Source organism: Peromyscus maniculatus, chromosome 14 (genome assembly GCF_049852395.1).
Source record: "Peromyscus maniculatus bairdii isolate BWxNUB_F1_BW_parent chromosome 14, HU_Pman_BW_mat_3.1, whole genome shotgun sequence".
Taxonomy (NCBI): domain Eukaryota; kingdom Metazoa; phylum Chordata; class Mammalia; order Rodentia; family Cricetidae; genus Peromyscus; species Peromyscus maniculatus.
The window spans coordinates 88,724,416-88,744,113 of record NC_134865.1 but is presented as its reverse complement, the minus strand read 5'-3'; the positions used below and the strand labels follow the sequence as shown (position 1 = coordinate 88,744,113).

The 19,698-nt window shown below is 44.5% G+C and overlaps 1 protein-coding gene across 1 annotated transcript in view; it reads right to left on the bottom strand.

Moving 5' to 3' along the window:
- The window catches only part of Ptprn2 (protein tyrosine phosphatase receptor type N2), a 723,788-nt gene that overhangs the window by 413,221 nt on the left and 290,869 nt on the right, over positions 1–19,698 (bottom strand). The window contains exon 6 of the mRNA XM_006988296.4: positions 18,266–18,614. Coding sequence (XP_006988358.1) covers positions 18,266–18,614 — 349 coding nt within the window. The remainder of the gene's footprint in view (positions 1–18,265; positions 18,615–19,698) is intronic.

Genomic DNA, 19,698 nt, shown 5'->3' with positions numbered 1-19,698 from the left:
GAAGGAGAAGAAACCCAGGTCAAGGGAACAGAAAATATTTTCAACAAAACCCCAGAAGAAAATTCCCTAACCTAAAGCAGAAGAGATGTGCTGCAGACTCTGAGGGACTACAGATGCCAGCCCGGACCACTATATACCTAGTAAAACTTTCAACACAATAGATGTAGAAAATAAGACATTCCATGATTTAAAAAAAAAAGAAATTTAAGCAACATCTGTCTGCAAAACCAGCCCTACAGAAGGTGTAAGAAGGAAAACTTCAACCTAAAAAGGTCAACCACACCAAGAAAACACGGGAAACGAAGGCTGTTCCAAGAGGTAAGTTCATAGAACTCAGTGCCTACATAAAACAGCTGAAGAGATCGCATACTAGTAACTTAACAGCAGACTTGAAGGCTCTACAGCAAACAAAAGAAACCACACCCAAAGGGAGGAGATGGCAAGAGATAATCAATTCAGGCCTCATATCAATGAAACAGAAACAACAACAACCAATACAAAGAATCAATAAAACAAAGAATTGGTTCTTTGAGAAAATCAGTAAGATATACAAACCCTTATCCAAATTAAATAAAAAGAGAGAGAAGAACTGAATTGACAAAGTTAGAAATGAAAGCAGGACAATAACAGGCACCAAGGAGGCTCAAAACTCACAAGGACATACTGAAAAAAGCTCCACTCTGCCAAATTAGAAAATCAAAACAAATAGATAGTTTACTTGATACACACCACTTACCAAAGTTAAATCAAGATCAGATAACCAATTTAACAGACCTATAACCCCTGGTGAAATAGAAGCAGTCATTTAAAATCTCATAACCAGAAAAGGCCCAGGGCCAGATGGTTTTAATGTAGAATTCTACCAGACTTTCAAAAAAGAGTTAACCCTAATACTCCTCAAATTATTCCACAAAATAGAATCCGAAGGAACATGGTGCAATTTGTTTTCTAAGGCCACAGTTCCCTAATAAGCAAACCACATAAAGACCCACCAATGAAAGAGAATTACAGACCAACTTCTCTTGTGAACATAGATGCAAAAATATTCAATAAAGCATTCACAAACCAAATCCAAAAAACATATCAGAAAGATCATCTAAAGTGGGCTTCATCCAAGAGATGCCAGGTTCAACATATGTAAATCAATGTAATCAATAAAAGTAACCCACCACATAAACAAACTGTAAGACAAAAACCACATGATCACTTCATTAGACACAGAAAAGGCCTGTGACAAAATACAACACCCCTTCATGATAAAAGTCCTGGATAGATTAGGAACACAAGGGATATACCTCAACATAATAAAGGGAGTTTACAACAAGCTCATAGCCAATGTCAACTCAAAGCAATTCCACTAAAATCAGGAACAAGACAAGGTTGTCCACTCTCTCCTTACTATTCAATATAGTACTTAAGACAGAGCAATAAGAGCAATAAGAGATCAGGGGGATATAAATAGCAAGTATCTTTATTTGCAGATGATATGACAATGAGCCTAAAACTTCACCAGAAAACCCTTACAACTGAAAAACAACTTCTGCAAAGTTGCTGGATACAAAATTAACTCATAAAAATCAGTATCCCTCCTATACACAAACGACAAATGGACTGAGAAAGAAATCAGGGAAACAACACCCTTCCCAATAGCCTCAAATATTATAAGATATCTTGGGGTAACTCTAACCAAGCAAGTGAAAGACTTGTATGATTAAAAACTTTAAGACATTGAAAAAAGAAATTGAAGAATATATCAGAAGATGGAAAGACCTCTCATGCTCATGAATTGATAGAATTAATATAGTAAAAATGGCCATCCTACCAAAAGTAATCTACAGATTCAATGCAATCTCCATCAAAATTCCAGCACAATTCTTCACAGATTTTGAAAGGGCAATTTTCATATGGAAACATAAAAACTCAGGGTAGATAAAATAATCCTGAATAATAAATGAACTACAGGAGGTCTCATCACCCTCGATTGCAATACTACAGAGCTGTAGTAATAAAAGCAGCAAAGTACTGACACAAAACCAGAAACACTGTCAATGGAATCCAACTGAAGACCCAAATACAAATCCAAACACCTATGGATACCTGTATTATTTTGTTTTGTTTTTTAAATAAAGCCAGAAACACATACTGGAAAACTACAGCCTCTTCAACAAATGGTGCTGGTCAAACTGGATGGCTGCATGTAGAATAATGTAAGTAGATCTATATTTCTCACCCTGAACAAAACTTAACTCCAAATGGAGTAAAGATCTCAACCTAAAACCAGACACATTGAACCTAATAGAAGAGAAGGTGAGTAATAGCCTTGAACTCACGGGAAAAGACTTTCTGAACATAACACCATTAACACAGATGCTAAGATTAAGAATTAATAAATGGGACCTCAAGAAACTGAGAAGTTTCTGCATAGGAAAGGATCCATCATCCATACAAAGTGACAGCCTACAGAATGAGAAATTATTTTTACCAACTATACATCTGAGAGCTAGCATCCTATATATACATATATATAACATTCTATATATGTATGTATATATAAAGAGAGCTCAAGAAACTAGATACCAATAAAACAAAAGACAATTTAAAATGGGGCATAGATTGTTCTCAAAAGAAGAATCTCAAATGGCTGAGAAACACTTAAAGAAATGTTCAACATCCTTAACCATCGGGGAAATGCCAATCAAAACTACTTTGAGATTTCATCTTGCACCTGCCATAATGGCTAAGATCAATAAAACAAGTATCAACTCATGCTGGTGAAGATGTGGAGTAAGGAGGAACTCATCCATTGGTAGTCGGAATTCAAACTTACACAGCCACTGTGGAAATCAATGTGGTAGTTCCTTAGGAAGATGAGACTCAATCTACCTGAAGATCCAACTATACCACTCTGGGGCATATACCTCCCCCAAAAAATACTTCACCCTACCACAGAGGCATTTGATCAACCATGTTCATTGCTGCTCTATTCAAAAATCCAGAAATTGAAAACAACCTAAATGTCCCTCAACAAAAGAATAGCTAAAGAAAACATGTTTCATCCATACAATGGGGTATTACTCCGCCATTAAAAAAATGAAACCATGAAATTTGCAGGTAAATGGATGGAACTAGAAAAAAATCATCCCAAGTGAGGTATCTCTGAAGCAGAAAGACAAATTTGATATGTGTTTACTTATATAGAGATATTAGCTATTAAGTCAATGATAACCATACTACAATCTATAGAACCAAAGAGGGTTGGGATAGAGTAAAGGGCTAGTAGAGACAGATATATCTCTTAGAAAATGGAAACAGAATAGATAGTTATGGATAGATGGAGGAGGCTGAAGTGGGAGGTCAAGAGGGGGCACAGTGGGAGAGAATATGGGAAGAGACATCTAAAATTAAGGGCCATTCGAGGGATAGTATGGAAACCTAACACAGTGGAAACTTCCTAAAATATTTATATATGTGAAGGCAATCTAAATGGAACTTCCAAATAATGGAGAGAGAGAGAGAGAGAGAGAGAGAGAGAGAGAGAGAGAGAGAGAGAGAGAGAGAGAGAGAGAGAGAGTCCCAACTAGCCATCTCTTGTCACCAAATGAAGCTTCTAATGCTGGGATTTGGTTACATCTAATTGAGTTGTTGGCTAAAGAGGACCCACAGGAATCCTCAAACAACCTAGGCTGTTACCAAGACTATACATTTCTCACCACAAACTGACAAGGCCTCATTGCTGAAGAAAACACCTATGTGACTCATTGCACATGGAGAAGTCGAGCCAGTGCCTACACAGAGCCTTCATCCCTGTGTGCTAGCATCTTTGGTACAGTGAGCTACTCTGCCCGCTACCAAAAAAGAAACAGAAACACCAAACCAGCCACAAAACCTTTCATCTACAGTGGTGTCCTGCTTCCAAGATGTGCTAGCACAATGGTGGCACAAAGCTTGTGGGAATTACCAACCACTGTCTGATCTGACTTAAGGCCCACTCTGTGAGATGGAACCCACACCTGACACTGCTTGAGTGATCAAGAACCAGAGACTTCATAGCTCAAGGAACTAGGTTAAAACCAAATTCTACTGTTCTAAAAAAAAAAGTAGCAAAAGATGACTCCTAATGATATTCTGCTATACTCCTACATCAGCACCTTGCTCTGCCATCATCAGAGAAGCTTCCTCCTGAAGCAGCTGGGAACAAATACAGAGACCCACAGCCAGATATTCAGAGTGTGAGAGACCTTGAACACTCATTCCTAAACCCTTTCCCTCAGAGCTCAGGGAAGAGGAGGAAGAAAGAGTGGAAGAGCCAGAGGGGGTGGAGGACACCAGGAGAACAAGGCCCTCTGAACCAGCATGATCAAAGCTCTCATGAACTCAGACACTGGAGCAGCATGCACAGGGCCTGTGCGGGTCTGCCCCAGGTCTTCTGCATACACACTAATCTTCCAGTTTAGTGTCTTTATGGGATTCCTGAGTGTGAGTGAGTGGACCTCTGACTCTTGTGCCTTCTCTTGAGCTCTTTTCCTCCTGTTTGTCTTGTCCAACTCTAATGTGTTAGTTTTTGTATTCTTTTTATATTATATCAATTGTATCATAATCCCTTATAAACCTGTGTTTTTTCTAATGAGAGATAGAAAGAAAGTAGATTCTGAAGGGAGGAGAGGTAGGGAAGAACTGGAAAGAGAAAGGGGAAACTGCACTGAGGATATATTATGTGAGGGGAAAAAATCTATTTTCAATAAAAAGAAAAAAAGAAAAAAGAATGTGGCCTCAGGCATCAGTGTAATTTTCTATTTGGTATTATACATATGAATGGCATCTCTAATCAAGAACTTTCAACCCAGAAGTCTGTAGCCAGGGGACATACCCTCCAGACATAAAACTGATCGACAGTTTTATATTGTGCTTATAGAATAGCAACTGGTTAGCCCTGCAGACCTACACACTGAAAAAGGTGACAGGAGAGTAGACACAGTGCATGGACAGATGCTGGGAAGGGAGACGGAGAGCCTGCTTTTCCTTCTCTAAAAGACATTTGTCTGCTCTGGAGGAGTCATTTCCCCAGGCCCTATAGTTTGTAAAACACACACTGCTGTGCAGACGCAGGGGAAATGCGTCTGCTCCCACGGCAACAGGGTCTCCTGTTTCCTGTGTGGTATCTGACGAGGACTCCAATAAGGCAGTGCTCCACAAAGGCATCTTTGTCTCAACAGAGATGGCTTCAAGGATGTAACAGCCCCAAGCTATCTGAGGAAATTTATTCACAGTATATTAGGGGGGAAAACCTCCTGTAATAATAATTAATGATTTAAAAAAAAAACACGAGTAAAAATAGGCAAGGTGGAGGCTGGGTGTGCAATCAGTGGGTAAGGTGCTTGTTATTCGAGCAGAAGGTCCCAGGTTCAGAGCCCCTACACACATGTAAAAGGCAAATGTTGCAGCGTGTGCCTGTTACCCACTGCTGAAGGAGGCAGAAACACAAAATGCTCAGAGTTCACTGTTCAGCCAGTTGAGCCAGTGAGTGAGAACCAGAGGCCCTGGCTCAAAACAAATAAGATGGAAAATAATGAAGGATGAGACTCAGCATTGACTGCTGACTTTCACACACATGCGCACACACACACACACACACACACACACACACACACACACACACTTGCAGATATATCCACAACCACACTCTCACATACACATACATACACCACATGCACAAAAAAAAAGGGCAAAGAAAACAGAACAGATAATTTACAAAAGAAGCTATGTAAGTAGCCAAAAACCTTATGAAAAGATCTATAGTCCTTAGTCACCACAGCCGGGCATGCAATGCCACAGAGACATGTGTCCTATTACAGATGATGGGGTCAGAGAAGATGGCACATATTTTAGAGGTACATGGAAAAACAGAAGGCTGTCCATGTGGTTGGAGAGGAGTGAATTCCACAGTTCTTGGGGAAGGCTCAGCAATTGTTCACCAAGGTGAACACATGTGCTCTTCATCAGAGGTGCCACACTCTCAGAGGGCAGAGAAATGGCAGCTAGACTATGTGCCCATTCAGAGCCAGTGAGAAATAGGGGTGAGCAGGAGTGCCATGACCCCACAGTCCACCTTGAGTGGAGAGGAACAGTCACTGGTGATCTCATAGGACCTCACTTCAGAACAGCAATTCTCAGCAGGGCACATGGGGAATGTGCAGACAGGGGATGCTCTGTGTGGTGTTGGGGGTCATCACCTAAGCACACACCACTAAACTCATTCCTGGGCACACTTCTGTCCATGCATCTCATTATATGCAAATTCCATCTCAACAACAACAGAATAAATCTGATGGAAAACCTGGCTTTCTTTTGTTTAGTTTGTGAGTGTTGAGTTCTAACATCACTTGATCCAGAAGTCTGACAGTTCAGCTCTGTGTCTCCACCTTCCTGAGGCACACTGCCAGTGCTGCCAGTCACAGAGATCACCCAGATGCACCCTGGGTCTCACACTAATCCTTAACCTTAGTGGAGTAGAAACATCTGACTGCTACAAATAAGGGGTACAAGCTTTGTCTGTTTTCCAGACCTCTCTCTTTTGAGCTAAGATTGCATGCTTCAAGTATACTGCTCATCTCCTCCTCCCGTCAACAGGCAGGACTGGGCTCTGGACACAAAGCAGTACAGTTATGTGGGCAAGCCTGTCAACACACAGCACACAGAAACTGCATAGTTTCCAGAAACATTCACACCTACTCCACACTCACAAAGCAGAGCAATGTGCACACACTCAGGACCAGAGGGGCCTGTGACGGCATGCCACAGATCCATAGCTAAGTGCAATCTATTCTAAGGCTGACCCCAGCTCTGAGGGCTCGGACTCTGAATCTGCATGGATGGAACAGAATGACATGTCCAGTTAGCACTAGTCTGACCGCTGAGAGGACAGGAAGTAGTGCTCTGGACTTCCAAAGACGGGCATTTAGAGCCTTGGAGTGAGTGCCGGTGGCAAAGGGATGCGTGGGTGACTTTTCCCTAGCTGCAGCTCCACCCCCCTGGTGAGCTCTCACTATCCTCTCAGTTGCACTGCCACACAGCAGGTGCCTTTTCTGGTCTCTGAGGACATCTCTCTAAGCTACTCCAAGAGGGAAGCACGTGGGATCAGTCAGGAGTGAGAAGATGCCATTGTGACTTAAAGTCAGGCTCCACCCGAGTAAGGAAGCAGGCAGATGCACGGTGTTTCACATACAGAGTCCTCTCTCCCACTTCCTTCCATGGTTATAAGGCCAACCTCACTCACCATGGCACACACACACTCTCTTCATCATGAGAAGGAAAAGAATCACAGTATGGTCCATGACATTGTCGATACTGAGCCCAGCTTTACAGGGGCCTGGGGACAAGGAGAGCACCCAGCTCTAGAAACTGGCATGTACTCAACCTGAGAGACAGTGCTGTGGAGCTGGGTCATCGAGAGGAAGAGTTGACTACTTCAGGAGAAAGGAGAAGGACTGCCATGTCCCAAAAATGACTCCACAGGGCTGAGAGAGATGGGACTCAGGCAGACTTGGGAGTTCCACGTGGCAGATGGCCTGAGTCTTGGCTCAGAAATCAGGGAGTGTTGATCTTATTGTGACTATTCCTTCATTGGACAATGAAGGCCAATAAGGTATATTCGCCATCCAGTGAAGTCATGTCCTAAGGCTTCAGTACATCACAACTACTGCCTCAACAATGAGCTAATGATATGGATTGGATGTGCCCATCATTGCCCATCTTTCTTCCCCACTCCAGTCCATGAAAAGCATGTGGATCTCTAATAAATTCCAACCACAGCTCACTCACTGCAACCCTGGAGCAGGCAATGCAGAACACAGTCAAGAGCCCTTAGATGTTCAGCCATGCAGGCCAACCACAGCCTCTCAATACACCATTGCACAGTATAATATTACACATGGGATTTGAGGAGATGGTTCAATGGTTAAAAACACTTGCTGCTCTTGTAGAGGACCCTAGTTCAGTTACCAGCACCCACGCTGTGGTTCACTACCATACTAGTTACAGTTCCATGGGATCTGACACCCTTTTCTGGTCTCCAGACCTGTACATGGTTTCATACATACATACAGGCAAGAAACTCAAACATATAAAATAAATTTTAAAAATTTTAAATGATTATGATTTTTCAATACTACTCTCCTTGTCAAAGTATAAGCTTAAATTTTAAAATAAAATGTGAATTTCAGCCATTAAAGCCAGTACCCAAGCTCCACTCATCTACTCATTTACTCAGCTATCCATCCATTTATTCATACACATACACACACATCCACCCATCCATGCATCCTTCTGCACATCCTTCCCTCACTAATCTCTCCACCTACCTATCAACCAATAAATCTACTTACCCATCCATCCATCCATCCATCCATCCATCCCCATGCATGCATCCATCATCTACCCACTTATCACTCATGTATCCTTTTGCCTACATATTTCCCATCCACCCATTCCATCCATCCAGTTTATCAACTTATATTGGGCAACTGTTATGTTCAGAGCCCAGAAGTAAACATTATTATAAGCAAGAAAATATTGAAAATTATGGGCATAATTTTCTGGGAGGCTACAAAATTGTTCACATACACACATACATACCACACACCATACACATATAACATATATATGCACATATAAATACATACAAGCCACACATATAGAACATACCCACAAATATTTTGAATCTAGAAGGACTTAAGACAGTAGACACCAGAAGCAAACTTAATTTATAGGCCAGGCCAACCATTAGGCTACTATAAGAGCCAGTGTGGTGATCCCAACACTTTGGAGGCTGATGCAAGAGGATCTAGCATTAGGGGTCAGGTGGACTATACAACAAGTCCGTTTTTTCAAAATAAAACAAGCCCCATGAGAGGACTGAGTGACATTTTCCACCATGTTTTCTCTTAAAATAGACAAGTATCCAGGCTAACTTGTCACCCAACCTGTCACTTGTTCCAGTGTTTATGAAGCAACTTTCTTTCCTGAATTTCAACTAAATAGCCTCCAAACTTTTGCAAAATAATCTATTTGTAAACCACTGCATGCATTTTACCCTGCAAGCTGTCGGGCTGACATAAACAGATATGACAAACATCTTCCCAAACTTACCATAAACCTTGAAAATATGCAAAGTCTAAAACTCTACCTTTTTGGAAAGATTTTAAAACTGTATTACTTATTTTTATTATTGAACAAAGGTAGCCCAGTTAATTTACTGATTTTTAAAAAGATCTAAATTACATCTTTGGGGGTGGGGAGATTACTATTTGACTATGGGGCCCGAGTTATTAAAGCAAAAGTAGAAATTGGGTATTTAATAGAAAACTAATAAAATATAAAAATGAGATAGAATAAAAAAAATTTGTGGGTTCCCCCATCATGACCTTGACCCCCCGGCTCATACAATCCCCCCTCCCTCTCTTCAACAGGACTCCCAGAGCTCATCCCAGTGCTTGGCTGTGGATCTCTGCATCTGCTTCCATCTGTTACTGGATAAAGGCTCTCTGATGACAATTAGGGTAGTCACCAATCTGATTACAGGGGAAGGCCAGTTCAGGCACACTCTCCACTATTGTTATGAGTCTGAACTGGGGTCATCCTTGTGGAGTCCTCAGAATTTCCCTGGCACCAAGTTTCTTCCTAGCCCCCAAATGCCCCCCCATCAAGATATCTCTTTCATTACTCTCTCTCTCTGCATCCTGCCCCCAACCTGCCTAACCCAACCCCTCATGTTCCTATCCCCTCCCCCATCTCATCCCCCAGTTTACCCAAGAGATCTCTTCTATTTCCCATTCCCAGGGAAATGCATGCATCCCTCTTTGAGCCCTCCTTGTTACCTAGCCTCTCTGGGTCTGTGAACTGTAGCCTGGATATCCTTTACAGCTAATAACCACTTATTGAGTACATACCATGTTTGTCTTTCTGGGTCTGGGTTACCTCACTCAGGATGATTTTTTTTTCTAGCCATCCATTTACAGGCAAATTTCATGATGTCATTGTTTTTCTGTTTTTTGTTTTTGGTTTTTTTTTTATTGTTTTCTTTGGTTTTTGGTTTTTTGTTGTGTTTTTTGTTTTTAACTGCTGAGTAGTACTCCATTGTGTGTATTTGCCACATTTTCTTTATCCATTCATTGGTTGAGGGGCATCTAGGTTGTTTCCAGGTTCTGGCCATTATGAATAATGCTGTTATGAACATAAGTGGGCAAGAGACAGCTGACCTGGGTTCCTGGGAGCTCACAGACTCTGGCCCCATGGATAGGGAGCCTGCATGGGACTGACCTAAGCCCTCTGCATGTGGGTGACAGTTGTGTAGCTTGATCTGTTTGTGGGACTCCTAGCAGTGGGATCAGGGCCTGTTCCTGGTGCTTTAGCTGGTTTTTGAGAACCTATTCCCCATGCTGGGTTGCCTAGCCCAGCCTTGATGCAGGGGGAGGAGCTTGGTTCTGCCTTAACTTAATATGTCATGCTTCATTGACTCCCATGGGAGGCCTGCCTGGAGATGGAGGAGGAGTGGATTGATGGGTGGATGGGGGGGGGAGGCGGGCAGGAGGAGAGGAGGGAGGGGGAACTGCAGTCAGATGTAAAATAAATGAAAAGATTTAATTTATAAAAAATTTTTGAAAGAATAAAAAGTAATCAAAACAATTTCTGGATGTGTGTTAAACCTCACTACAAGTACATGAAATATAATTGTCTGTGTCCTTGGAATACAGTATAAAGACGAGCCAATGCAATCCTTAAATAAAGAGGCTGAGTGTTGGGAAGCTGCCACTCTCTGTAGGCATGGACACCAGGAAGGGGCCAGATATGTGAGTGAGACTGAGTAATGCTCTGAGTGCACTTTCCACGGTAGGAAAATGCATTTGTAGAATGACAGCTTTTTCCAAGTGCTGAATAAGCCCCATGGCTCTGGTGAGTACCAATAGCCAAACAAGACAATCTGCAGGAGTGCTCCCTCCCCAGAGCCTCCACAAGCACAGGGCAGGTGTCCATTCTCTATCCTCAACCTGTACAGCCTCTCCCAGGAGCTCCAAAGATTTTTATCTTGACTTGTTGGCTGATGCTATCTCATCATCAAGTCAGCTGTGACACTCAGTCCTAGACCCCTGCAGTGACCTTTCCTGCTGCCTGTCCCTAGTCCAAAAGTTCCAGAGCATCCCCACAACCAGCATCAGGGCTAGCAGTCACTCCGCTGCCCTGGAGTGGCATTTTCCCTTTCAGATGCACGCTCCCCTCCAGTTCTGCACTGTGTTGTAAGCAGTGGAGGAACTGTCGGGATGGAGTGGAAGAGGCGGGCATCACCACGGTGCTGTCAGACCCTGCTTTGTAGCATGCTGACTACAACGCAATGGAGCACTGAAGTGTCCTCCAGGACACCCTGCCTGCTCTCTCATGATGATGTTTCTCTCAGATCACCTTCTCTGTGGAAGGCCAAGATCTCCTTGTGCCCCTACATGACCCATACCTTTTTTTTTTTTTTCCTCTTGAGTTCTGCCTGGGGGATCTACCCAAGTCTCTGAGAGCTGACTGACGAGGAGTTCAGGAGGTAAGTTTCCCATATTTCTTATACATACTTCTATTGTGTGTTTTCTATGTACTAGATACTTTCCAGACCCAGAGAGATACCAGTAAACCCTGTCTACCATTCAAGAAATGTTTCTTTATCAACATCAGAAAATGGAAAATAAACTATTGGAAACGTGACCTACATATTGTCTACAGTGGTAGGAAGAGGGGAGGGGAGGCACCTCAGTGAAGGGCTCTGTTTTATAAACGATCATTGGAGAAAACTCAAGAAGTGAAGCTTAACTACAGAGTCAAAGGAGGAACAGCATGGCCCCACTGCATCCTGGGAGAAAGGCTCTCTAGGCAGAAGTAACAAGGGCAAAGGCACTGGAGTAGAAGATGCCCGGCTTGTAGGGCCAAGAAAAGAAAAGAATTCAGTGTGGCTAAAAGGTAGAAGGCAACGGGAAGAGTTACCAGCACATGGAGGGAGAGATGAAGTGGGAGGCTGCAGACTTTACAGGGTCATCCACAGCTCATCTGAGTCACTTCTTGAAAGAACCATGCTGCAGCATGGAAATGAGGTCAAGGCAGGGAGGTCAAAGGAAGGTCATACACGACCTGCAGGTCAGTGGTGGGGCAGGGGGAGCAGCACTGGAGAGGAGGAGAAAGGCAACTAAAGTCTGTTGAAGGCAGGCAGCGCATCTTCTGCCAGACCGGATGTGACACAGGACAGGCAAGCTGGTCATGCAGGAATCCCAAAGGCTCACAGCCAGTGGGGTTGATTCTTCCAGACCAGCATCAGCACATGGAGAAACAAGATGTTCAGCACCAGACCCAGGTCAAGTCCAGCCCTGCCACACACGCCCCTGGGTCTGGGATACCTATCCAACCTCCTGTAGCCTCTCAAGAGTTCTCACCTGAGTGAAGCTTCGAGGAAATGGAACGCAAGGAAGCAGGTGGCCAGCGCTCAGCATGGTCATCCGGAAGGACACTGTCCTCACCTCCTGCTCTGACATGCAACAGTTCAGAAACATACTCTCCCATGGTCCCCATCCAGTTCTTTCTCATCTCTTCATACAGAAAGGAAATGTGGCAGTATGGACCATGCACACCGCCCTTCAAGACTCTGTACTCCTGAAGATGAAGGTCAGATAAAAGGAGACATGACCAACAGCCATGTCCACAGCTGTGGTAGGGCCCTGAAATGGGGCACTTCCATATTCATGATGAAATAAAGTGTACCTTCTACAATCACTATGTCTCATCTAAGAAAGAATTTCCTCAGGTGTCCATATAGTGAATGATCACTTTAATAACACTTTAAAGACACCATGGAAAGTTCTCTGCTTCCTCCCCTTCTCATGTGGTCTTCATTTACCATAGTCTCCTATTCCTTGTTCTCCCTCTCTTTTCTTGATCCAGCTGGGATCTCCCACTCTCTTTCCCTCGACCGTCGCCCTTCATTGTTCCCACTCATGACCAGGCTGTTCATGTAGATCTCGTCCATTTCTCCGTGTCTTTTTTTTGGGGTCCCGTTTTCCAGGTAGCCTCACTGGTGATGTGAGTAGCAGTCCAGTCATCCTTGTTCCACATCTAGCATCTTCCTATGAGTGAGTAGGTTGCTGGCTAGCAAATAGGGATTCAGTAGCACATAATAAAAGTCATGTCCACATAACTGCTACAAACCATACATTGAGCACCTTATGTCTACACTAAGAATCACAAAGGCATAACCACCACCCCCTTAAGGATGGACTGCAATGAAAAAATGATTCTCTGGAAGTCCAGCTGCCCTGCTGGGAGTCGGGGTACAGCTCAGCCCAGTCAAATGCCATCAAAGCAAGCCTTCTTTTGTTCTGTCCATTGCACCACAGATCTCTGAGCTCTGGCTTGCTCATAATGACATTTTAAGTAGCTTTCAATGCTCCATGTGGGCTCTAGCAGGGCAATTACATGAAATGTCAGAACATCAAATATGTAGTCCTGAAATAGGAGATCACCTCACAGTGACTCTGCACGCACAGCTGTGCGGGCTGACCTGCTGAAATTATATGTCTTTGCAGGGTTGCCCAAACATAATGTTACATGCTTTACTGAGTGAGTGATAGCAAGCAGACAGCTTCACTGCAAAATTGCCTCAGTGAGAAAGAAGTGAATCACACATAATAGCTTTTGCTCCTTAGTATGTTGGAAGGATATTTTAGTCACATCAATATTTATCTTGCTTTCTATAGTCCCCATCATCTCACCACTTTTGCCAGTCCTCACCACCTGTATTATTGCTCACCGTCATCATCCTCGCCGTCTCCATCACCATTCGGTACCGTCATCACCATCCTCATCCTCGCCGTCTCCATCACCTCAGTCTCGCCACCCCACATTCACCATCCTCACCCCATCATCGTCCTTACCACCTTCAATACCATCCTTACCATCGCAAGCACTCTCACCATAATCACCACCTTCACTGTGATCACCACCACTAACCTTGCTTCCTTCCTAACCACCTTCACCATCATCATGACCACCATCCTTACAATCATCATCACCAACACCACCGTCACCCTCCTTGCTACCCCATCACCACCATCACCACCATCACCTTTAACACCCTCAGCATCATCCTGAAGCAGTGACTGTGCCCTTTTGTTTAGAGGGCATGCATTGTTGCTTGATCTCAACAAGTTCAGAAAAATTCACTTATCATCTTATTCTACCTTCATTTGGGTTTCTACCAGGAGACATGAACATCTACATCAGTGTCTTGTCTACATTTACTGAAAACAATCCAACAATGTAAAAATGGGCTCACTACAATTTGAGAGGTGTCTCATAGGTAAGTGTCATTTAGCTCTCCAAGGTGTCTGAAAAATCAGTCTGGGACAGGCACCCATTGCATTGTAGGGCACGGGACTCAAGCACTCAAGCAGTCCACCTTTTCATTTCAGGTGGCATGTGGAAAAGTATTATATAATGTGACCTTGGTAAGGAATGGGAGAAGAGAAGCCAAACTGCTTTGTGCAAGTGCATGCCTGTGTGCACATGTGCATGCCTGTGTGCGCATGTGCATGCCTGTGTGCGCATGTGCATGCCTGTGTGTGCATGTGCATGCCTGTGTACATACCTGGAGGCCAGAGGAGGACCTCAGGTGACTTGCTCTGTCACTTTTAACTTTATTGTCTTGAGACAAAGTTTCTCACCGAACCTGGAGCTAGGCCATTTAGCCCCAGCCATTTTCCTGTCTCCGTCCCTACAGTGCTGGGTGTACAGGCACACCCTTGGCCATACACAGCTTTCACTGGGGTTCTGGTATTTGAATTCAGGTGCCCATGCCTGTGCAGTAAGAACTCTTACACAATGAGCCATCTGGCTAGCCCTTTGGTTTAAAAAATGTAACACAACAACAGAAATGGATGCAGAACTTTCTACCACTTTAATTTGTGTTCAGAGACCCAGAGAGAGATAGTCCAAGTGTTAAGAGTAAAGGGACAAGACAGACAGACAGCTGCTACCTACTGACAGAACTCAGGAAGGAGCCTTGTGAGCCCTGCAAAGCATTGCCCGACCCCCATGTCCCGGGTGAAATAGAATGATTCTTGTGTATCTGTTATGCAAGACCTCTATACTTGTTATTTTTATATTTGGTTAGGAATAAAACCAACAACCAAGCCTCATCCCCATGGTGAATGTAATCCATTTCTGGCATTGGAGGTTTCACATGGTGATATAAAATGTCTAACTGGGGCATTGTCTTCCCCCACTATATGGTAACTATATATACATATTTAAAAGGAATGCAAACTGTGATTTCAATGACCAAAGCCCAGGACCTGTTAGCCCAAACAAAAAACTTAATAGTGTTTAGTTGGTATTTAGCCAGCTGGTTCTCGACAAATCCAGACATTTGGTTGGGTACCACCATTAAGCCCTGAAGGTTTTTTGCTCTCCTGGAAAATGAACTTGATGATAACACAGCTTTTGAAGGCTGAGTGAGCAACAATTGGGATAATTTGCAGATGATGCCATTCATTCATTCACTGAGCAAACGATGCAGCTGTCCAAGATAGCCCCGGGATACAAGCTACAAGAAACAAATGGAGAGCGTGGTGTCCTGCCTTCCAGGAGCCCAGGGGCCAGGATGGGGTGGGGGAGGGATGGCAAACACTCACTGCATATCCATCCGAACGTTTTAAGGAGAGGACTGGGGTTGGAGTGTTTGCTTTTTTTCTAGGGTAGACTCAGCATATCAAGGAACTGGGATGCTTTCCAGTCCCTGAGGTGTATGTGGATGATAAAGCCAGAGCTTGCCATAAGGGCTAGGTGACCCCTACGGGATATGGCACCCCACCAGCAAACTTAAAGGAGACAAGGCAGTGGGCCCCTCCCAGAAGCATGGAGCATTTCCATAAACCCCCTTATTGGTTGTAGTATTAAGGCCACTCCACGTAGTTAAAGGGAGGTTTATTTTCTGGGGTAACTTACAAGTGAAGGGATAGGTTACAGGGTCTGGGAGAGGTGAAGTGCAGTCCAGCAGTGATCTCTGGAGAACTCTGCTCAGTCTACCTCCAGCGTCCAGGATCCAGGAACCAAGAGACCTGGCCTATCTGAATCTTGGGTCTTCAGGACCCCTGTCTCAACCCCACCTTGTGGGCATGACAGCTACCGAAGCCCCAGTGGGGGTAATACTTCCAGGTCAAAGCTGGAACAGCTGCCCACTATGCCCCCTCACTGAGATCAAACAGAAATGGCCACATGTCAGACACAGAGCAGAAGTAACTTCAACATCAGTGGAATACAAGCAGCAAAATTCAGAATGTGATAAAGTCCTTCAGAAAACTGACCAGGCTTCTGAGACCACAACTGCAGACAAGAATAAGGAGAAGCCTGGATGTTTCCAGAAGCCCAAAGGCCTGCACAGGCCTTGTTTCAGAACTAGTTATGAGAAATGTGATGCAGCTGGGAAGTTTGGTCCCTGAAAAGACACTCTGTAACACTGCTGTTATTAACCCTCACACGCAGTGACGTCAGTGTGGCTGAGTCTGTACGCTGTCCCTTCTCTCTCTGTACCCTGCTGGAGTGAGAATGTACAACAACATAATGTCTGAATTCAGTTCAAAACCATGCAGGGAGGGTGGGGTGTGGAGCATGAAGGTCCAGGAAAAGCCGTGGCTGAAGCTGGTCTGACATGCACAGGGTTCCCTGCCCATTTCTATTTATGTTGTGTTTAGCACTTTATGTGGCACTTTTAAATGCATACAGGGAAGTTAGGAACATACGTATGGCAGCTTGGGAAAGCAGCCATGATCACAGGGTGATGGAGACCATAGGCACGGGTAATCTATTCACAAACATATCCACTTTCCAGTTAGATTTTCTTCCCTTAGTAGGATAGTGGTATCCACCTCTTCCTAGTTTCAGTAACTATGGCAGAGTCCAGCAGGAGATGGGGTAGGAGATAGAGAGAAGCAGAAGACCCTACCCGACCATGAAGGAGAAACAGCAGGGGACACAGGGAAGGCATGGATATCTGCCCTTAGCATCCCCTTGCTGAGGTGATGGTCAAGGACCAGCTTTGGCATCTGTATGCTGGCCTATGCTGCCAAGTGAGGCTGTTTAAGAGAGTCTAGGAGCTAAGGACATGTAGAAGGTCACTGAGTCAAGGTAAGGGGCTCCTGGAAGTGCTGATGCTTCAAAATGGAAGGAACAGCCTCTACAGGTAGAACACTGAAAGGAACGGCCAGCTGTTGGCTGCAGTCTCCTTAGCAAACACAGAGGCATGTGCAGTATCTCTATGTGCATGCATCTCTAGTGGGCACACCACCTGGGTCATGCATGCTACCCCTAAATCATGAATGAGAGCAAACTATTCTTAATGGTCATGTGGTAATTGCTTTCCTAAAAATGATTGCAGCATTTGAATAGACAAGGAAAACATGAGAATGAGGCTGCCTGTTTGGAATGCAGCAGTGAGAACCAGGACCGTCAATACAAGCTGAACTTTGTCTACAGAATGATGCAGTGATGCCCGTGCAGTCCCCAGATGATTTCCCCACAGTGCTACCTGCTTAGCTGTAGAGTCCACATGTCTCTATAGGTGAAGCCATACCATAATAATCCCACTTTGGGATGGTCTTAGTGAAAGGTTGTTAGAAAGCAAATGGACCAGAACCTTCTGTATGATACAAAGGAGCAGGAGACAGCAAGTACCTAGCTGTCATTCCCCATAGATGCCCCCACAGCCTATAGATAGCCACAGAAGTTCATCACTCTTACCAAGAAACTAAAAACCACAGCACTAACAAGGGCCACACTGAGGTCTGCACTATACACACCACTGCATTGTGGAGAGTACCACAGACTAGACACTCCTGAAGAATAACTACTTGACCATGTATGAGAGTCAGTTCTGGATTTGCCCACCCAGAATGACATGGCATGAAGGCTTGTCAGCATTCGTAGTCTGTGTTGAAAAACACACAGTAGATGACAGAGTTCAAGAGCCAGCCTTAGGAGGTAAGAGCTAAACCAGCCATCTGTACCCAGAGCACTTACCTCTTCCCCAATGTGGGGGTCCCTCTGACAGGATTTTTCTCCACCAAGAGGGACCCTGGGCCCACATAGGATCCCTCTGTCCCATGGGGTCAACAAGAGGTGTGTAATGGAAATACCCTCCAGGAGAAAATCATCAAGGCCAACGCAGTGAAAGCAGACTTAAAACACTCACCGTCCCCCATGCTCAGGGAGTCTTTGGCGTCTCCTGGAGGTGAAGGCCATCTCTGGGAAGCAGCAGGTGCGGAGAAGGACTTCGGTGCTCTCACAGGACTATGCAGAAGGTACTGTGGCCCTGGGTCATTTTCTCCGGGAGGCCTCTGAGCACTGTAGGCACTGAGTGCAGCGATCAGCTGCTGCTTGTCCACGTCGCTATCTACCTTAGGGCTGAGCTCATCCGGCTGGAGCCGGGTAAGGGGCCACAGAAGGTTGTCAGGATACTTGACCCGAGCTGCAGGAGGATAGGTCAGTGCAGAAGTGTGAGCCACATAGGTCAGGATGTTCTCGGGGAAAGAGTCCTCACCCTAGAGGGGAAGATGAGACAAGGTAAGAGTTAGGTCTCCATCAGCCTGTGCTCAGAAGGCCTGGGCTCCATCCTCATGGCCCGATGGCGCCAAGCATCTCTGACATGTGAGCATTGTGTATTGGCCAAGCTCCACACTTCGTAGTTACTGTAGCAATGATTTTTAAGTAGCAGCTTTCTTGAGATGCAGCAGGCCATGAAATCATACAATTCTGTAGTTTTTAATGTGTTCACAGATGTGTAAGCATGGCCACTAAATAATTCCTGAACATCCTAAAATTAGAACATTGTGCAGGTTCCCATTCCTCTGTCACCAGCCCAGGCAACCACAGTTTTACTTTCTGCATCTGAGAACTTGGTCCCTTGCAGACATTTGTGTAAAGGGACCCTCATAGCATGTGGCCATTTGCATCTGGGCCACTTGATGGCGTGTGCCAAGATCTTCCTCTTCAGGGCTGAGTGAGCCTCCTCTGTATGTTATTACCACATTCTATTTTTTATAGACCAGATGATGGACACCCAGGCTGTCTTCCACTTTGGGCTACTTTGAATAATGCTGTTAGATCACTGTGTGCTGCCAAGTCTGGGAGATGGACGTATGTTGGTTCTCTTGGGCATAAGCCTAACACGTGAATTCATAGGGTCATATTATCACTACATTGAACATTTCAAGAGCTGCCGGCTTCTTCCGCGGCCCTACCAAACAAAGAATGGGGCTGAGTGTCGCTTCAACACTGTCATCTCATTATCCTCATAGTTATTTCTGCCCATCAGACTTGTGGCTAGGGTCTCATCATGCTTTATCTTGTTTGCATTCCCCTGGTGCCTACTGATGCTGAGGGATCTTATGTGCTTAGTGACCATTTGCACATCATCCCTGAAGAAACATCAGAATCTGCTACCTGTGTGGGTGTTTGCTGTGACTCAGAAGAATAACTTTGCTGTAAACACACCTCCACTTCAACAGAGGTTCCAAGTGCCTGCCTGAAGCCTCTTCCTTCCCCAGCCCTGACTGTTCACTGATGCAAGTCTAAATCCTACTTGAGAGAGAGAACATGTCTCTGTGTGTATACATGTGCACTTGG